Source organism: Erinaceus europaeus, chromosome 8 (genome assembly GCF_950295315.1).
Source record: "Erinaceus europaeus chromosome 8, mEriEur2.1, whole genome shotgun sequence".
NCBI lineage: Eukaryota > Metazoa > Chordata > Mammalia > Eulipotyphla > Erinaceidae > Erinaceus > Erinaceus europaeus.
The window spans coordinates 99643374-99660712 of record NC_080169.1 but is presented as its reverse complement, the minus strand read 5'-3'; the positions used below and the strand labels follow the sequence as shown (position 1 = coordinate 99660712).

General features: G+C 39.9%; 1 protein-coding gene across 2 annotated transcripts in view; it reads left to right on the top strand.

The window, feature by feature from the left end:
• Window positions 1-17339, top strand: part of TNPO3 (transportin 3) — a 68958-nt gene that overhangs the window by 36138 nt on the left and 15481 nt on the right. For both annotated transcript variants that reach the window (XM_007526314.3, XM_060196538.1), the window contains 8 exons: window positions 903-1094; window positions 3096-3187; window positions 7732-7808; window positions 8886-8946; window positions 9745-9885; window positions 11690-11806; window positions 12967-13061; window positions 15077-15233. In XM_007526314.3, coding sequence (XP_007526376.1) covers window positions 903-1094; window positions 3096-3187; window positions 7732-7808; window positions 8886-8946; window positions 9745-9885; window positions 11690-11806; window positions 12967-13061; window positions 15077-15233 — 932 coding nt within the window. The remainder of the gene's footprint in view (window positions 1-902; window positions 1095-3095; window positions 3188-7731; window positions 7809-8885; window positions 8947-9744; window positions 9886-11689; window positions 11807-12966; window positions 13062-15076; window positions 15234-17339) is intronic.

Below are 17339 nucleotides of genomic sequence, written 5' to 3'. Positions count from 1 at the left end.
CTAATTTTTTTCCCCCTTGCTTTCTTGTATATTGCTAGAAACTTAGAGTAAATCTTGCAAGTTAATGCTTGTGTGATACATTTTGTAATCTGATCAGATATTTAGAGAAAGAATTTTTAAGATTTTTTTCTCTCTAGGTAGGGAAATTGTTTGCTTCTAGAAATCTGATTCAGCATGAATATTTCTATCATTGTTAGTCTGGCTTGTGCTAATCAGATCATTAGTGTTGAAATATGCTCCATTGAAACTAAATAAGTACAAATTAAAACCATGAATGTTGAATTAATATATATTACCTGACCTTACAGACTAGGACTAGGTATATGGTGCTATTGGTAGCAGCTACTTTTTAAAATATTTTATATATTAAGATTTGATCATATCTGACTTGCTTTAAAACACATTGTATTTCCTTTCATTGAGATACAAAAGGAATGAGAGAGAGACCCCAACCAGAGCACTGCTCAGCTCTAGTTTATGGTGGTGCTGGGATTGAACCTGGAACCTCAGAGTTTCTGGCATGAAAGTATTTTTGAAAACCATTATGCTCTGTTCCCACATTTCACTTTTTAAAAGCCTTCTTTTGCTTACCATATTAAAAAAAAAAGTGGACCTCTATTCTAATGACCTAGAAGTTTTATCTGAATTTTTAAAACATTTTTTTTTTATTGGATCGAGACAGCCAAAAATCTAGAGGAAATGGGTAAGATAGGGATAAAGGGAGAGAGACACCTGCAGTACTGCTTCATCACTTGCAAAGCTTCCCCCTGTAGGTGGGACTGGGGGCTTGAACCAGGGTTTCTTGCACATTATAACACTTATGCTCAATCAGGTTAGCCACTACCTGGCCCCTGTATTTGAATTTCGAATATTTAACCTCTACTTTATGTTTTGTTCTTTAGACCCTGTACTGGGCTATTTGATGAAAGGCCTGTGTGAAAAGCCTCTGGCTTCTGCTGCAGCTAAAGCCATTCATAACATTTGCGCTGTCTGCCGAGATCACATGGCTCAGCACTTTAATGGACTCTTGGAGATTGCACGTTCCCTTGACTCCTTCATGTTGTCTCCAGAAGCTGCTGTGGGCTTGCTAAAAGGTATTTGCTTAAGATACTAACAGGGTACAGTCTCCTTTTAAGTGCTCCTTGGGATTATTTTATAGCAGTTAAATCCCAGTTGTCCAGCACAATTACTAAGTCGTGACAAAGGTGACTTTCTCACCAAGGTAAGGGTGTTGACTTTGCATTCTTCTGCTAGAGTATTTATAGCTGTGCAGCCGATTCAAACTCCTCAAGTATGTGTGACCTGTGTGCAGATTTGGGACTGAGATGACACATTCTAACAAAAAAGGTTCCTTTTGAATTTTAGAACAATAAAAGAAAAAAAAGGGGAGTAGATAAGCATTGTGATTCCAAAAAGGTCAGTGGAAATTAAGATAATGTGCATGGATCAGTCCTAAAAGTAGAAATCAGTGTGTCCTAGAGCTTTGCTTCTCCAGAGCCCTACCCTACTAGGGAAAGAGAGAGGCAGGCTTGGGAGTATGGATCAGCCTGTCAACACCCATGTTCAGTGGGGAAGTAATTACAGAAGCCTGACCTTCCATCTTCTGCAACCCACAGTGACCTATGGTGGGAACTGTGTGGAGTTGTACCCCTCCTATCCTACGGTTTTGTTAATGTCTCCTTTTTAAAATAAATAAATTTAAAAAAACGAGAAATGCAAAAAAAAAAAAAAAGAAATCAGGGGTCTTAGTCTTTTGATCTTTAACTGTTGCTTTCCAGCTATACTGAGCATATATAGAAACATAATGCCAAAGTGCTGATGAAATTTACAGTAGAGAGTAACTAGAAATATGAAGGCTTGCAAAGATTTAGAGATTTTAAGTATGACTGTTTGAGTGTCTGATAACAGGAAGAACAGATTGATTTAATGAATAATCAGTTGACAACTGACTGACTCTTTTAGAAATAAAATGCCCCACCCCCTTTTTTTATTGGTTGTCATTTCTGGCTTCACTGCTCCAGGACAACCTTTTTTGCATGGAAAAATATGTCATGACATCTTTGATAATGCAGGCCACCTTTTCAGATTGTTGTGTGTGTGTGTAAAATATGTCATGACTTCTTTGATAACGCAGGCCAGCCTTTTCAGATTGGTGTGTGTGTGTGTGTGTGTGTGTGTGTGTGTGTGTGTGTGTGTGTGTGTGTGCGTGCGTGTGCGTGTGTGTGTAAAATATGTCATGACTTCTTTGACAACCCAGTATTTCATTAGAATGTCACATTAAGAAAACTAAAGGCAGCCTTTACTTGCTTTTGTACTCACTGCGTAGACAAACTTGAGACCCCATGAAAATAGTCTTACCTACATTCAGAGATTCTGTAATGGTGCAACTAGAGTCAGATGTCTGATTTTGAACCAGTTCCTCCTAACAACATTTGGTCCATATTCCTCAAACTTTTCTTATGACAATGACAATAATGATGCAGGAGACTCAGGGTTCAGCAGAATATCTTTAGTGGAGAATGTGCCCACTTTGCCATGAATGTGACCTAGGTTTGAGATTGGTCCTCACTGCATTGGTAGAAGCTATGATGCTGTGGTATCTCTTTTCTCTCTCACCCTGGAGCTGTGAAACCCTGGTGATGGACCACAAGTGAATGGAAGTAAAGGCTTCCCTTGACCCATTGGATCTGGGAAGTTTGAGAGTCACTATAGTATAACATAAGAAAGTAGCATTGATGCTGCCCTTGTAAAGGAGGGCTGCTTATTATTTTATATTTTTGAGGAATAAAAGGGGACATGCGCTTTTTTGTTATTGATTTAACATTGGCTTGTACAACTATAAGGTATTAGTATGATTTCTCTTGTGTACAGTTCAATATTATCATTTTTAGATAGTGGGTATGGTGGTAGTGTATACTGAAATATGAAGCCAAAAAAATAAAAAAAAGGAAAGAGACAAATATCTTGAAGCCATCAGGCTGTTGAGAAATAATTAACTTATATTTCAGTTATAAATATTTTTAAAGAGCAGTGTTTTGTAGACCAGTTGACTACCTCAGTTCAGTTTTTAAACTCACCATTGCCTTGTCTTTCAGGAACAGCACTTGTACTAGCCAGACTACCTTTGGATAAGATTACTGAATGTCTTAGTGAACTGTGTTCTGTTCAAGTTATGGCATTGAAAAAGGTAAGCACAATTTTAGAAAGGACAAGTGGAAGTTGTTTCCAGATTGAAAAGAAAAAATTATTTTCTTTCCCTTTTTTCCCAGAGCACTGCTCAGATCTGATGTATGGTGTTGCCTCCACCCTATTTTATTTAAGCCAGAAGAATGAACCTGAAGCTATTAAAATTAATAAACTATTAAAATTATTAAAAAGTGGAGGGTAGATCCATAATAGTTAAGCAAATAGACTCACATGTCTGAGGCTCCAAGTCCCATGCTCAGTTCCCCACACCACCATAAACCAGAGCTGAGCAGCGCTCTGGTAAGATAATATCAAGAATAACAACAACATTAACAACAACTCTAATAGACCAGCTGCATGTGCAGAGTAATAATAATTCCAAGACTGATAAGAAGAATGACACTGTAGTAGAGTACATTTGCAAATGTGAACTCTTGATTTCAATAGATGTTTTACTCTATTAGTAACACCAATTATTACATCAGTACGTTTAAAAGATACAATGAAAAGATATTTTTCAAGCTAGCAACCTTGTTTCCTTGAATTATATTATAAAGATACCAGCACTACCCAAACTACTTTTATGGCCAGGGAAATAACACCCTGATTATACAACAGACTTTAAGCCTGAGACCCCAGTTGTACTAGGTTTGATCCCAGTGTGGTCGTAAGCCATAAGTGAGCAGTGCTCTGGTTAGAAAAAAATAAAAGTAGGAAGTCAGGCAGTAGCACAGTGGGTTAAGCGCACATGACATGAAGCACAAGGATCCATGTAGGGATCCCAGTTCGATCCCCCAGTTCCCTACCTGTAGATGGGTTGCCTCACAAGAGGTGAAGCAGGTCCACAGGTGTCTTTCTCTATCCCTCTCTGTCTTCTCTATCCCTCTCCATTTCTCTCTGTCCTATCCAACAATGACAGCAATAAGAACAATAATAATAACAATAACGACAAACAACAAAGGTAACAAAAGGGAAAAAATAGCCTCCACTGGGAGTCGGGCAGTAGCGCACAGCAGGTTAAGCACACATGGTGCAAAGTGCAAGGACCCGGTTCAAGCCCTTGGCTTCCCACCTGAAGAGGGTTGCTTCACAAGTGGTGAAGCAGCACTGTAGGTGTCTGTCTTTCCTCCTCTCTGTCCTCCCCTCCTCTCGCCATTTCTCTCTATCTTATCCAACAACTACGATATCAATAACAACAACAATAATAACTAGCACAATAAAACAACGTGGGCAACAAAAGGCAATAAACAAACAAATATATATGAAAGCCTCCAGGAGCAGTGGATTTGTGATGCAGGCACTGAGCCCCAGCAGTAACCCTGGAGGAAAAAAAAAAGTAATTTTAAAGAAATGCTTCTCGGATCACATTTTATAGTTTAATAGTGAAAATATCAGTGAGATTTTTAAAAATATCTTTATTTATTCCCTTTTGTTGTCCTTGTTTTGCTGTAGTAGTTATTATTGTTATTGATGTCATCATTGTTGGATTGGAGAGAGGAGGGGGAGACAGAGAGAGGGAGATAAAGTTAGAAACCTGCAGACCTGCTTCACCACCTGTGAAGTGACTCCCTTGCAGGCGGGGACCCGGGGGCTCGAACCGAGATCCTTAAACCGGTCCTTGCGCTTTACGCCATATACGCTCAACCTGCTGCACTACTGCCTGACTCTCCAATGAGATTTTTAAGAACTTCACATAATAGTCTCAAGGTTTATATCAAACAACATAGTAGTGGAAATGTCTAGTAAGTTTTGGGGGGAGTTGGGCGGTAGCGCAGCAGGTTAGGCGCACGTGACGCAAAGCATAAGAACAGGCAAGATGGTCGTGGTTCAAGCCCCTGGCCCCCCACCTGCAGGGGGATCGCTTCACAAGCAGTGAAGCAGGTCTGCAGGTGCCTGTCTTTCTCTCCCCCTCTTTGTTTTCCCCGCCTCTCTCCATTTTCTCTGTCCTATCCAACAACGATGACATCAATAACTACAACAATAAAACAAGGGCAACAAAGGGGAATAAATATATATATTTTTTTCCACTTTTTTTCTTTATTGGGGAATTAATGTTTTACATTCAACTGTAAATACAATGGATTGTACATGCATAACATTCCCCAGTTTCCCATTTAACAATACAACCCCCACTAGGTCCTCTGAATCCTTCTTGGACCTGTATTTTCCCCACCCAGCCACCCACCCCAGAGTCTTTTACTTTGGTGCGATACGCCAATTCCATTTCAGGTTCTACTTGTGTTTTCTTTTCTGATCTTGTTTTTCAACTTCTGCCTGAGAGTGAGATCATCCCATATTCATCCTTCTGTTTCTGACTTATTTCACTTAATATGATTTTTTCTTTTTTTTTTTTTTTAAATTTATTTCTTATTGGGGAATTAATGTTTTACATTCAACAGTAAATACAATAGTTTGTACATGCATAACATTCCCCAGATTCCCATTTAACAATACAACCCCCACTATGTCATTCATCATCTTTCATGGACCTGTATTCTCCCCATCCACCCACCCACCCCAGAGTCTTTTACTTTGGTGCAATACTCCAATTCCATTTCAGGTTCAACTTGTGTTTTCTTTTCTAATCTTGTTTTTCAACTTCTGCCTGAGAGTAAGATCATCCCGTATTCATCCTTCAGTTTCTGACTTATTTCACTCAACATGATTTTTTCAAGGTCTCGGGAATAAATATTTTTAAAGAATTTTGGGGATAAATACTAGCAATTACCTTAACTTCTAAAATATATTCTAAGCTTTGATAGTTTTTGACTTTATAAGAAAATAATATACAGTGCATATATCTAATTTACAACCCAAGATCCTCTAGTTCTTATTTACGCAGCTGTTATTTTCCTGCATATTAAACACAAAGCCCTGTGTTAACTACTATGGGGGTTGAAGACAAGATTTAATAGCTGATGGGAGGTAAGGGGTGTGGGAGAGGTGGAAATCTGGTTTATTACCAGGGGTGGGGATCTAGTGCCTTTAAGCCCTGAAGAGTTGGGAAACATTTTTTTCTGCCAAGCACATGTAGATCTATCAACTTAAAATTTTAGCCCTTGGGTGGGAAGATAACTTAGTGGTTATGCAAAAGGGATTTCAGTCCTGAGGCTTCAGGGTTTATGTTTAGTCCTTGTCACCACCATAAATCAGAGATAAGCAGTGCTCTAAGTTAAAAAAAGTTTGGCTTTTTTTTTTAAAGCACTTAATGTTGCTATGAAAAGAGCTCCAGTTGTTTTCTGAAAGACCAAATAATTTTTTTTTTATTATCTTTATTTATTGGATAGAGACAGCCAGAAATCAAGAGGAAGGGAGCGATAGAGAGGGAGAGACACAGAGAGACACTTGCAGCCCTGCTTTACCACTCGTGAAGCTTTTTCTCTGCAGGTGGGGACTAGGGGCTCGAACCCGGATCCTTGCGCATTGTAATACGTGTGCCCAACCAGGTAATACAGTAATGAGAAAATAAGCCAAAATTTCTGGACTCAAAAAAAAAAAAAGTCCTATTTACAGATTCATGGCATCTTAAGAGTTGGAAGGGAAGGGATCTTCTCAATTCCAGTTCAGTCTTTTTAGAATTAGAAAAGAAACAGGCATATTTGGAAAGTTATTGTACCTACTTTTGGGAAAATGTCAGTGAAGCCACTGTGTATAAAAGTGGGGATTTGGGCAGTAGTGCAGCAGGTAAGCGCGTGTGGCGCAAAGCCCAAGGATAGGTGTAAGGATCCCCGTTCAAGCCCCTGGCTCCCCACCTGCAGGGGAGTCGCCTCACAAGCAGTGAAGCAGTGAAGCAGGTCTGCAGGTGTCTGTCCTTCCTCCTCTCTGTCTTCCCCTCCTCTCTCCATTTCTGTCTGTCCTACCCAACAACAACATCAATGGCAACAATAATAATAACTACAACGATAAAAAGGACAACAAAAGGGAATAAATAAATAAATATTTAAAAAAATTATAAAAAAGGTGACCTATCGTTTTTGATGAAAGGTAATATCTAAAATTTGAATTTCTACCAAAATATGCTCTGAAAATAAGATTTGAAATCATACAAATATTGTAAGCATATCTTATGTAAATGTTGGCATATCCTTTGATTAGTACATTTTTATTGTTATTCATAACACTTCAGTGTTAGGAGTATGATTTTGTGCATCCTTTTTTGGTTTTTATCCCCCTCACTTTCCCGTGGTTCAGCTGTTTTATGGTGGTGGAGGATTGAACTTGGGACCTTAAAACCTCAGGCATGATACTTCTTTGCAAAACCATTATGCTGCCTACTATCTTAATTATAATAAAGTAAATGGTATACAAGTTTCAGGTGTACTGTTTTGTATAATGTCTTAACCATAAAGTAAATGGGAAAAGCTACAATGTCATTTTTCTATTCTCCAGTGGTCAAGCAGTAAAATATAATAATGAGACCTGGTCAGGATGCGGAAAGATTAAGGAAAGAAATTTGACAGCACGAATTTAAAAGTCTGTTCCATTTGATTGTTTGAAGTAGGTTTGTGTGTGTACTAAGTAATGTCAATAACCCTCTCTCTTCAGCTGTTGTCTCAGGAGCCTAGCAATGGTATTTCCTCAGATCCCACTGTCTTCTTAGATCGCCTTGCAGTGATATTTAGGTAAGAAAGGAGATTCTGGATGACTATTTGGGTTAAAAACTCAAATGAGACCATTATATGTTGAAGTAAAGACCCTCACCCCCCCAAAACAAAAAACAAAAAACCAAAATCTACTGTAAGCACTTATGCTTAGAAATTAATTAAGCCTCTTACCCAAAGTTGTAAGGCATATTCTAAGGAATTGTTCTGTGTCAAAAGACACTTTAAAATGCAGTTGATTATTTTGATCAGTTCTTCTCAAACCTTTACCATGCATCACAGTCACTTGGATGTCTTACTAGTCACAATTCTAGGTCACCTCCTCAGAGTTTGTAGTTAGATCTCTTTTCTTCTTTTCTGTTGAAACCAGTGCTTCATCACTCCAGGCTAACATTTTCAGATAGAGACAGATCATGGGCGGGTGGTGGAGCACCTGGTTGAGTGCACATAGCACAGTGCACAAAGACCCAGGTTCAAGCCCCCCAGTCCCACCTGCAGGAGGAAAGCTTGGCAAGTGGAAAAGACACTGTGGGTGTCTCTTTGTCTCTTTCCCTCTCTATTACCCCTTTTCCTTCTTGATTTTTGGCTGTCTCTATCTAATAAGTAAAGATAAAGAAAGAGGTAAGACACAGATCTTGGCTTCCACCATTGTGGTGGGGCCCAGTGCACATTTCAGAATTAATAGGTTGCTTTCCTAAAAAGAGGATTGATAGATGTGGGGTTTTATATTTCCATGCTTCCCTTCAAATCAGGGAATTATAGAACCATACAAATAGTTGGACTAAGAGTCATATTGTGTTTATTGATTTCAGATTACAACCATAAGAAACATCTTTGGCTTAGAGTTTCTAAAACATTTTTAGTGCTGGGAATGGAACTGTATTTGGTTTCTTATAATGACATCACACAACCTGAACATCTTTTTAAATAAACTTGAAGAAACTGCATAGTCATGTTTATAAGAGAAAAAAAGGTTGCAGAAGCTGTAGTGTTCCAAAAAGTAGAATTGAGTTTGTATGTTGTATTAGAAGTAATCAGAATTTGGTGTTCTTGATAAAACTCTTCTTTGACCTGTTTTGGGCCATTGTTTTTCCCCAGACACACCAACCCCATTGTGGAAAATGGGCAGACACATCCGTGCCAAAAAGTCATACAGGAAGTAAGTACTGCTGACAGTTTGTGAAACAAGACTTTCTTCTATTTTCCTTACAAGGTTATGTGTAACTAAAATGAGAAAGAACTACCTTCTAGGCTCATACAAATACTCAATTTGATGCGGTTTACATTTCAAGAGGAATAGAATTACCCTTATATTTTTCGTTTTAGATTTGATAGGAAAACAAATGGAGAAATTCACTAAGGCCAGTGAAGTAGAGAGAGATTAGCTGTGTGGCTCTTAGAGTTGCCTGGAGGCCTGGCCAGTACTAGCAACATAGTTTTTATAAAACCAAGTGATCTTTATGGCTTTTGTTTTGCCACTAATATCCATACTTCCTGCTTCCCCCCCCCCGAGAGTGGTAATTTGAATGTTAAAAGTTGTGATATGACAAGAGTTATACCAAATAACCTTAAGTGTCCAACATCAACTCTAGACCTTTTGTTCAAGGTCTGCCAAATTGCTGGAACATTCTTTAGACATAATAGATACTCTTTAATAGATACTAGTTCTTTTCATCCTGAAGATGTCCAAAGTTTAGGAAATGTACAAATATCTATCTTGGTATTTTAGTAAGGTAACATGCTCTTTCTATTCTGAAGAACCTTTGTGCTTTCCTTTAGAAGGGTTGCTTCAATGATGGATAGTGTATTGAAACTTTGTCTCTCTATAGAATTAGCTCTATTTGTATCTTAAGGTGTATTTCAAGTTATTTAGCAGTCAGATTTGTTAGCAGCATGGGAGAATTGTTCAGCTTAATTGCCCTTTCTAACTTTCTTTCCTTTTTTACTTTTGACTCAGATATGGCCAGTTTTATCAGAGACGCTCAACAAGCACCGAGCTGACAATCGGATTGTAGAGCGGTGTTGCAGGTGCCTCCGCTTTGCTGTTCGATGTGTAGGCAAAGGATCTGCGGCCCTTTTGCAGCCACTGGTCACACAGGTAGGTTCTCTTTTAGAGGTGAAAATGCACAGAGCACAGTTTGGTATTGACTTGGGATTTTGATGCTTTTTTATTCCTGCTGATTAAGTGTGGGACCAGTGTAACAGGAGTAGCATAGTGCCTTATATGAAACTGAAGTCAGTATGTGTGGAAAAAATGGAGAATTACTCTTTAAAATCTTGTAAGTCAGGAGCCGGGTGGTAGTGCAGCAGGTTAAGTGCAGGTGGTGCAAAGTGCAAGGACGGGGCGTAAGGATCCCGGTTCGAGCCCCTGGCTCCCCACCTGCAGGGGGGTTGCCTCACAGGCGGTGAAGCAGGTCTGCAGGTGTCTTATTCTTTCTCCCCCACCCCCATCGTCTTCCCCTCCTCTCTCCATTTCTCTCTGTCCTGTCCAACAGTGACATCAATAACAACAAGGGCAACAAAAGGGAATAAATAAATAAATATATAAAACCTCGTAAGTCAGCTGGGGAGTTAACTCATACATCACAGGATTTGCATGCCTGAGGCCCCAGGCTTGGTTCCTGGCCCTGCATATGCTGAGTAGTGCTATGATATCTCCGTCTCCCTACCCCTCTCCTTCTCTCTCCCCCATACCTCTCCCCCTCTCCCAACAAACTTAAAATCCCGTAAATTAGAGATCAGTAAACTATAGTCAATTGGTCTATCACCTTCCTTCCCCTCCCCCCCACTTTCCCTCCCTCCCTCCTTCTCTCTGTCTCCCTTCCTTCCTTCCTTCCTTCCTTCCTTCCTTCCTTCCTTTCTCCTTCCCTCCCTCCCTCTCTTCTTTCTTTCTTTCTCCTTCCCTCCCTCCCTTCCTTTCTTTCTTTCTCCCATCTCTAGGGTTATTGCCGGGGCTCAGTGCCTGCACTACCCACTGCTCCTGGAGGCCATTTTTCCCTGGTGCGCAGGGTATGGAAGTTGTGCAAAGAGACAGCCATTTTTGTAGCGGAGTGATTCTGAATTGACAGAAAATCATAGTATGGGGCAGATAAGGTAGATAGCATAATGGTTATGTGAGAGAATGTTATGTCTGAGGCTCCTAAGTCCCAGGTTCAACCCTCCCATCCCCAACCCTAGCCCCTACACCACCATAAGCCAGAGCTGAGCAGTGCTTTGGTAAAAGAAAAGAAGATCATAGTTAGACAAATCTAAAATTTGTACTGTTTTGACTATTTAAGGTAAAGTTTCCTAGCCCCTCATTCACCTGGTAGAACACAAGTAACACATGCTGATCAGAGTCAGTTACCTTATTCTCTAGTCCCCAACAAGCTCAGAGTCAAGTTTATATAAAATCAGTATGTGTGTGTTATGATGTTAAGTAGCTATATGCATAGATGTTTTAATTTACAGGTGGTAGTCTAAAAATCCTAAATCTGAATATCTGTTAAACTTTTATTTGATGAGATTCAGATATCTTTTGATTTTAAAAGAGTAGTTTAGGAATAACTGAAAAACAAACAGTACTTTCATATTCTTCTCTAAGATGAGTGCACTATATATGTATGTATCCGTATGGCTAAGTATATACTATTTGGAAAAAGAAATCTATATTCAGTGAAATTAGGGCAATATTTAGATAGTGAAATTCACATACACTATGACAAAGATTTGGAAATATAAGAACATTGGGTAATTGTTCCCTAGCGGCCTCTAGCTTTAAGTGTTAGGCAAATCTTATAAAATGCCCTTTGCTTAAGATTATTAAGGAGCCCAGCCCTTTGTTCAAGAAAGTGTTACCACAAAGGAAAGAGACCAATCTGTAAAGGATAAGGAGTTGAACTCACTGGCTTTCTCCTTTCCAGATGGTGAGTGTGTACCACGTACATCAGCATTCCTGTTTCCTGTACCTTGGCAGCATCCTTGTGGATGAGTATGGCATGGAAGAGGGCTGTCGACAGGGACTTCTCGACATGCTCCAGGTTTGTTCTTTTGGGGGACATATAGAAATGTGAAGCTTTCCCCTGCAGGTGGAGACCATGGATTAAAAAAAAAAAAGTTTTAGAAAAGAAACATCCTGCCAATTTTCAAGACAGGTTCTACTTGGAACTATGAGAAGCCGGCCACGTGAACGCAGCGGTCTCTTAGTCTGCCCAGTGTCTCTTCTTTGGATACAAGTAGGGGAGGAGAAGTGGGTGGCCAGCTGATTTTGGGGCCCCAGAGATAGCTTCCCCTCTAGCAGAGCACACACTTTACTGTGCTTTAGGACTCGGGTCTGAGCTCCCAGCTACCACCTTTTGGGAATGATGAGATGGTGCTGTGGTGTCTTTCTAGGTTTATCTCTCTTGGCCTCTCTGAATAAATAAATGCCAAGTGATAGCTCGCTCAGAAGAGTTCACACTTCACTTGTATATGGGGTTCTGTGGTTCAAGCCCTAGCTCTGTGTAAAATGAAAAGGTGCTCTGGCCAGTCTCCATTTCCTCCTTTCCCTCTCAAGTAAAAAAAAAAAAAAAAGTCCTATCTAGTTAAAGTCCCATTACTTTAACTAGTTAACTAGATTGTATCTAGTGGATAAGCAAAGTCTTAACTTTTAGAAACTTCTCATACTTTGGTGTAATACATACCCACTTTCATCAACTAACATATATCCTCACCTTTTCTGAAATTTAGGCTTCGTATGTAAAAATCAACTAAGATTTCTTACTGAGAGAAATTTAGTATTTCTATGTAGAAATGAAAATCGGTCTCAGTATTTGGTGTAGCTAAATTCCAGCAAATACATTTACTACTTGTCAGTGCTTTGTGATATAAATGTAATTTTTCAGTTGTAGGCTGTCACTTTTAAACTGCTCATTTTGTGGTTTATAATAAATGGTGTGAGCAAAATAAATACTTTTAACCAGACCACACTGCTCAGTTCTGATTTAAGGTGGTGCTAAGACTGCATTGGACTATTCATGCCTCAGGCACAAAGACCTTTTTTCCTAACCTTTATGCTGTCTGCCTAGCCATCTTTTCTTGATCTAGTTCTCATACTTTTCCTATACTTCATTTCTTAGTTGTATATATTTGATACTTAGCATATGAATGCCATGGCTTTTGTGCACAAACATTTACCTTAAAAACGACTGTTCCATTTTAGGCACTGTGCATCCCCACCTTTCAGCTCCTGGAGCAGCAGAATGGACTACAGAATCACCCGGACACAGTGGATGACCTGTTCAGGCTGGCCACCAGGTCAGTCCTTCTGAAGAGTGTCTCCTTCCTCTATTGTTTGTCCCATCACTGCTTAGTCGTATCATCTAACACTTGACTCTTTCCTTCTGTAAAATGAGGTAATTGGAGTGGATAGTTTAGTGATTCACAACTCAGTCTTAAATCGTGAACTAAGATGTTCTAAGAGAGGTGAGTGGGAGCTGGGGAAAAGTAACTGAGTTCTTGTCACTAAGGGGAGAGAGAGAACACGGATAAGACCATAAAAGCCAGCTTAGTGAACCAGTTGATTAAATCAGTCTCTTGTCCCTGCCCCTAATTAATCTTTGTAAGTCTCTGTAGTTTTTAACCTTTTTGTACTCCTATGCTGTTACGCTTTCTCCAGCCTTTTCTTTGAGAAACTTTTTTTTCACTGTCTTCTCATATATTCTCTGAGAAACTCAATGTTCTCTAGATAAAATCATATCTCAGAATAAAAAATTCTTAAGGTTGTAATGTGCTTTAGAAATTACCCGGTATACACTTCCCAGATACTACAGTTCCCAGCTCTACCCCTGACACGCTACTTAATGCTTAAATTTATTTTCCCAATAACACAAGCAGTATTATTGCCCATTAAAAGGTTTTTTTTTTTTTTTTTGCCTCCAGGGTTATTGCTGGGGCTCAGTGACTGCACTATGAATCCACTGCTCCTGGAGACTTTTTTCCCCTTTTTGTTGCCTTTGTTGTTTTATTGTTTTTGTGGTTATTGTTGTTGTTGATTAATCATTATTGTTGGCTAGGACAGAGAGAAATGGAGAGAGATGGGGAAGACCGAGGGGGAGAGAGAGATAGTCACCTGCAGACCTGCTTTACTGCTTGTGAAGCAACCCCTTTACAGGTGGGGAGCTGGGGGCTCGAACCAAGATCCTCGTGCCGGTCCTTGCGCTTCATGCCATGTGCGCTACCACCCGACCCTCCCCATTTCAGTTCTTTTTCAGAACTTCTATCAGCTAAGGAAATTAGAACCAAGTCAGTGAACAACAACAACAACAAAAATAATAATTTTTAATGTATTTATTATTCGAATGAGACAGATAGGAATTGACAGGAGAGGGGAAGACAGAGGGAGAGAGACAGGGACACTTGCAGCCCTGTGCCACTGCTTGTGAAGCTTTCCCCCTGCAGGTGGGGACCAGGGGCTTGAACCTGCAACCCTGAGCACTGCAATGTGTGCACTTCACCAAGTATGCCATCGCCTAGCTCCTTGAACAAAGTTCTTTTAAAGCAACAAACATCATAAACTATGTAATAAATAAACATCTGATGATTTTAGTCATTTCATGAAAACTGAATTATTTGTTAGGTTATTACTATTTTTGAAAGCTAAAAAAGTACCCTCCCCATATGACTTTTTTCTTGAGGAATTCCTATTAGCATCCTAGAAACTAGTATTTTACAGACTATAGTTTGGGAAATGCCATTCTTGGATTTTTAGAATTTAGCTTTCTAACCAAATGGAGTTTCTCTATAAACTCTTTGGGTGCTCTTCTTTGACTCTACCTGGTTTGATTTATGAAATTTTTGTTGGACATTTTCTTGTCCTTTTCCTTAAACATGTATTCTTCTGTCCCCTATTTTTTGGTTCCTCATGTTTTCTTTCAAAGAATTTCCTTTTAAATAAGTGAAAGAACAGTTTTATGTTCAAAGTAAAATTGAATCAGAAGCAGTGTGTTCCATCCTACAGTTTCTCCCATTACCAGTATTTTCTACCAGAGTACGGACACATTAGCCTCTTACCACCAAAAGTGCATAGGTTACATCAGCGTTCACTTTTGGTGTTGGACAAGTGTATAATGGATGTGTCTGTCCATCCTTATAGTATCATAGTATAGCATCATATATAGTTTGCCTTAGATAGTCGATGCTTTGCCTATCCACTCCTCTGTCCCTGCTAACTCCTAGCCACCACTCATCTTTGGGCTGTATCAGCTTTTGCTCTTTTACTTTGCTTTTATAATCTAATCCTGCCATTTATGCTGCCTGCTTCTCCATGCCAGGTTTATTCAGCGCAGCCCTGTCACCTTGCTGAGGAGCCAAGTGGTCATTCCTATCTTACAGTGGGCTATTGCTTCCACCACCCTGGATCACCGGGATGCCAACTGTAGTGTTATGAGATTCCTGCGGGACTTGATCCACACAGGAGTAGCCAACGATGTAAGTAAACATCATACCACTTCTATGTTGCAGTTCATCATTTTCCTGTATCTCTTCCTTGTATTTGTTTGCTTTGTTTCTCTTTGCTTATAAATTTATTCATTTAGGAGGGAAAGAAGAGAGAAGGAGAGAGTATCACTCTGGGACTTGTGATGCTAGGAATCAAACTCGAGAATCTCCTGCTTGAGAGTCCAACAACACTGGCTACTGTTGTCCTCCAAGGCCACCAGCCACCTCTTCCTCACTCCTTAGGAAGAAGAAACCAGTATCTCCTTATTTGATCTGTTTTGGAAGGCATCTATACAGGAAACTATTTGCTTGCCAAATAGTACTTACTAGATTTAAGATAATCTGTGCCAAATGCTGTAATATGTATAGAACAGTTTTTTATCTATTTATTTATTCTTTAATTTTTTTTTTATTTATAGAAAGGAAACATTGACTAAACAATAGGATAAGAGGGGTACAACTTCACACAATTCCTACACCAGAACTCTGTATCCCCTCTCCTCCCCTGATAGCTTTCCTATTCTTTATCCCTCTGGGAGTATGGATCCAAGGTCCTTGTGGGATGCAGAAGGTGGAAGGTCTGGCTTCTGTAATTGCTTCCCTGCTGAACATGGGCATTGACAGGTTGATCTATACTCCCAGCCTGTCTCTCTCTCTCCCTAGTGGAGAGGGGCTCTAGGGAAGTGGAGCTCTGAGGCACATTGGTGGGGTTGTCTGTCCAGGGAAGTCTGGTGGTTGAAAAGAGAGTTAACATACAAAGCCAAACAAATTGTTGACCAGTGATCGACCTAAAGGCTGGAATAGTGCAGGTGAAGAGTTGGGGGGTGGAGTTCTGTTTTGTAGATAGCTAGTAGGCATAGTTTAGTTATATTCCAAAGGGCCTGTGACTATAATAGTGGATTTATTATTATTAGTATTATTTTTTTCCTGAGCCTGAAATCTGATATGCAGGTGGATCCTAATTATTGTCTGGGGAGATGATGTCATGGCTGGAAAAGGAACAGAAAGCTGGATCAGGAAAGAGAGTAGCTCCCAAATATGGGAAAGGTGTATAGATATGGTTGACTGTAAACCCCATTGATTTGATTTGATCTGGGACCCATATTCTGCTTAGGGGCCTATGTGACCTCTGCATCCCTGTAGATCTGAGCTCACATTCTGTGGTCATGAGTAGGAACGTTCCAAGCTGCCCCAATATCAGGACCCATCTTCCTCAGGTGTAGCATAGAGTATGTTGTCCAGCCTCCTTTCGGAGGATGGAACATTCTCTCCCATTGTTGATTCAAGTTGAGGGCAAGGTCCTATGGGGGCCCACAAAGGGGTCTATTGTGTTGTTGCTGATAGAGATGACCGGTAACAATGAAGAGGGACTTATTCGAGGTCGAGACCCATCATGTCTGTTTGGGAATCTCAGGACTCCCCGATTAGGGCCCCAGCTGATGGTGTGGCTTGATAGTGACTAAAGAGTCATCATGAAAGTATGCCAGTCTCTTGCCCTTATTCAGCTTTTGCAGTCTTTGCAGTCTTTGCTTTGATGAGGATAGCTTTGGAGTGAGTGAGAGAACTGTAATAGAAAGTAGGTGAGGAGGGTATCTAAGTCTTAAGTAGACACTTTTATTAAAACTTGATACTGACTCACTAGAGACTATTGTGTACTATTGCTTTCAGGTATATATTTTGCCCTAATTTATGGATACATGTGAACATATGCTCTATCTTATGGGACCTGGTCTATATTTAGGTTTTGGGAGTTTGTTAGGATATGAACCTCCTGGAATGGAAGTAGAGAATACTCTGAAAGGCAAGGTCTCACCCGAGTAATGAGGGTGAAGGGTTGACATTCCATGCATGACGTATCTGGACAGTCTGAAGTGAAGCTTGCTGAGCTGGTACTCATTGCGTTGATTAGGTTGGATTGGCAGATACAATATAATTTGGTATGAATTGAGAGATACACGCAGGAAAGTGAGCCCCACCCTAGAGGTTCCAGGACTGGGGGAAATAATAGACTCTATAGAGGAAGCGGGAGGTTCCTGTTGTCTTAGGGTTTAAGAAGACAATAGATAGTTATTGCTATAATCACATTATTTGGCAGTT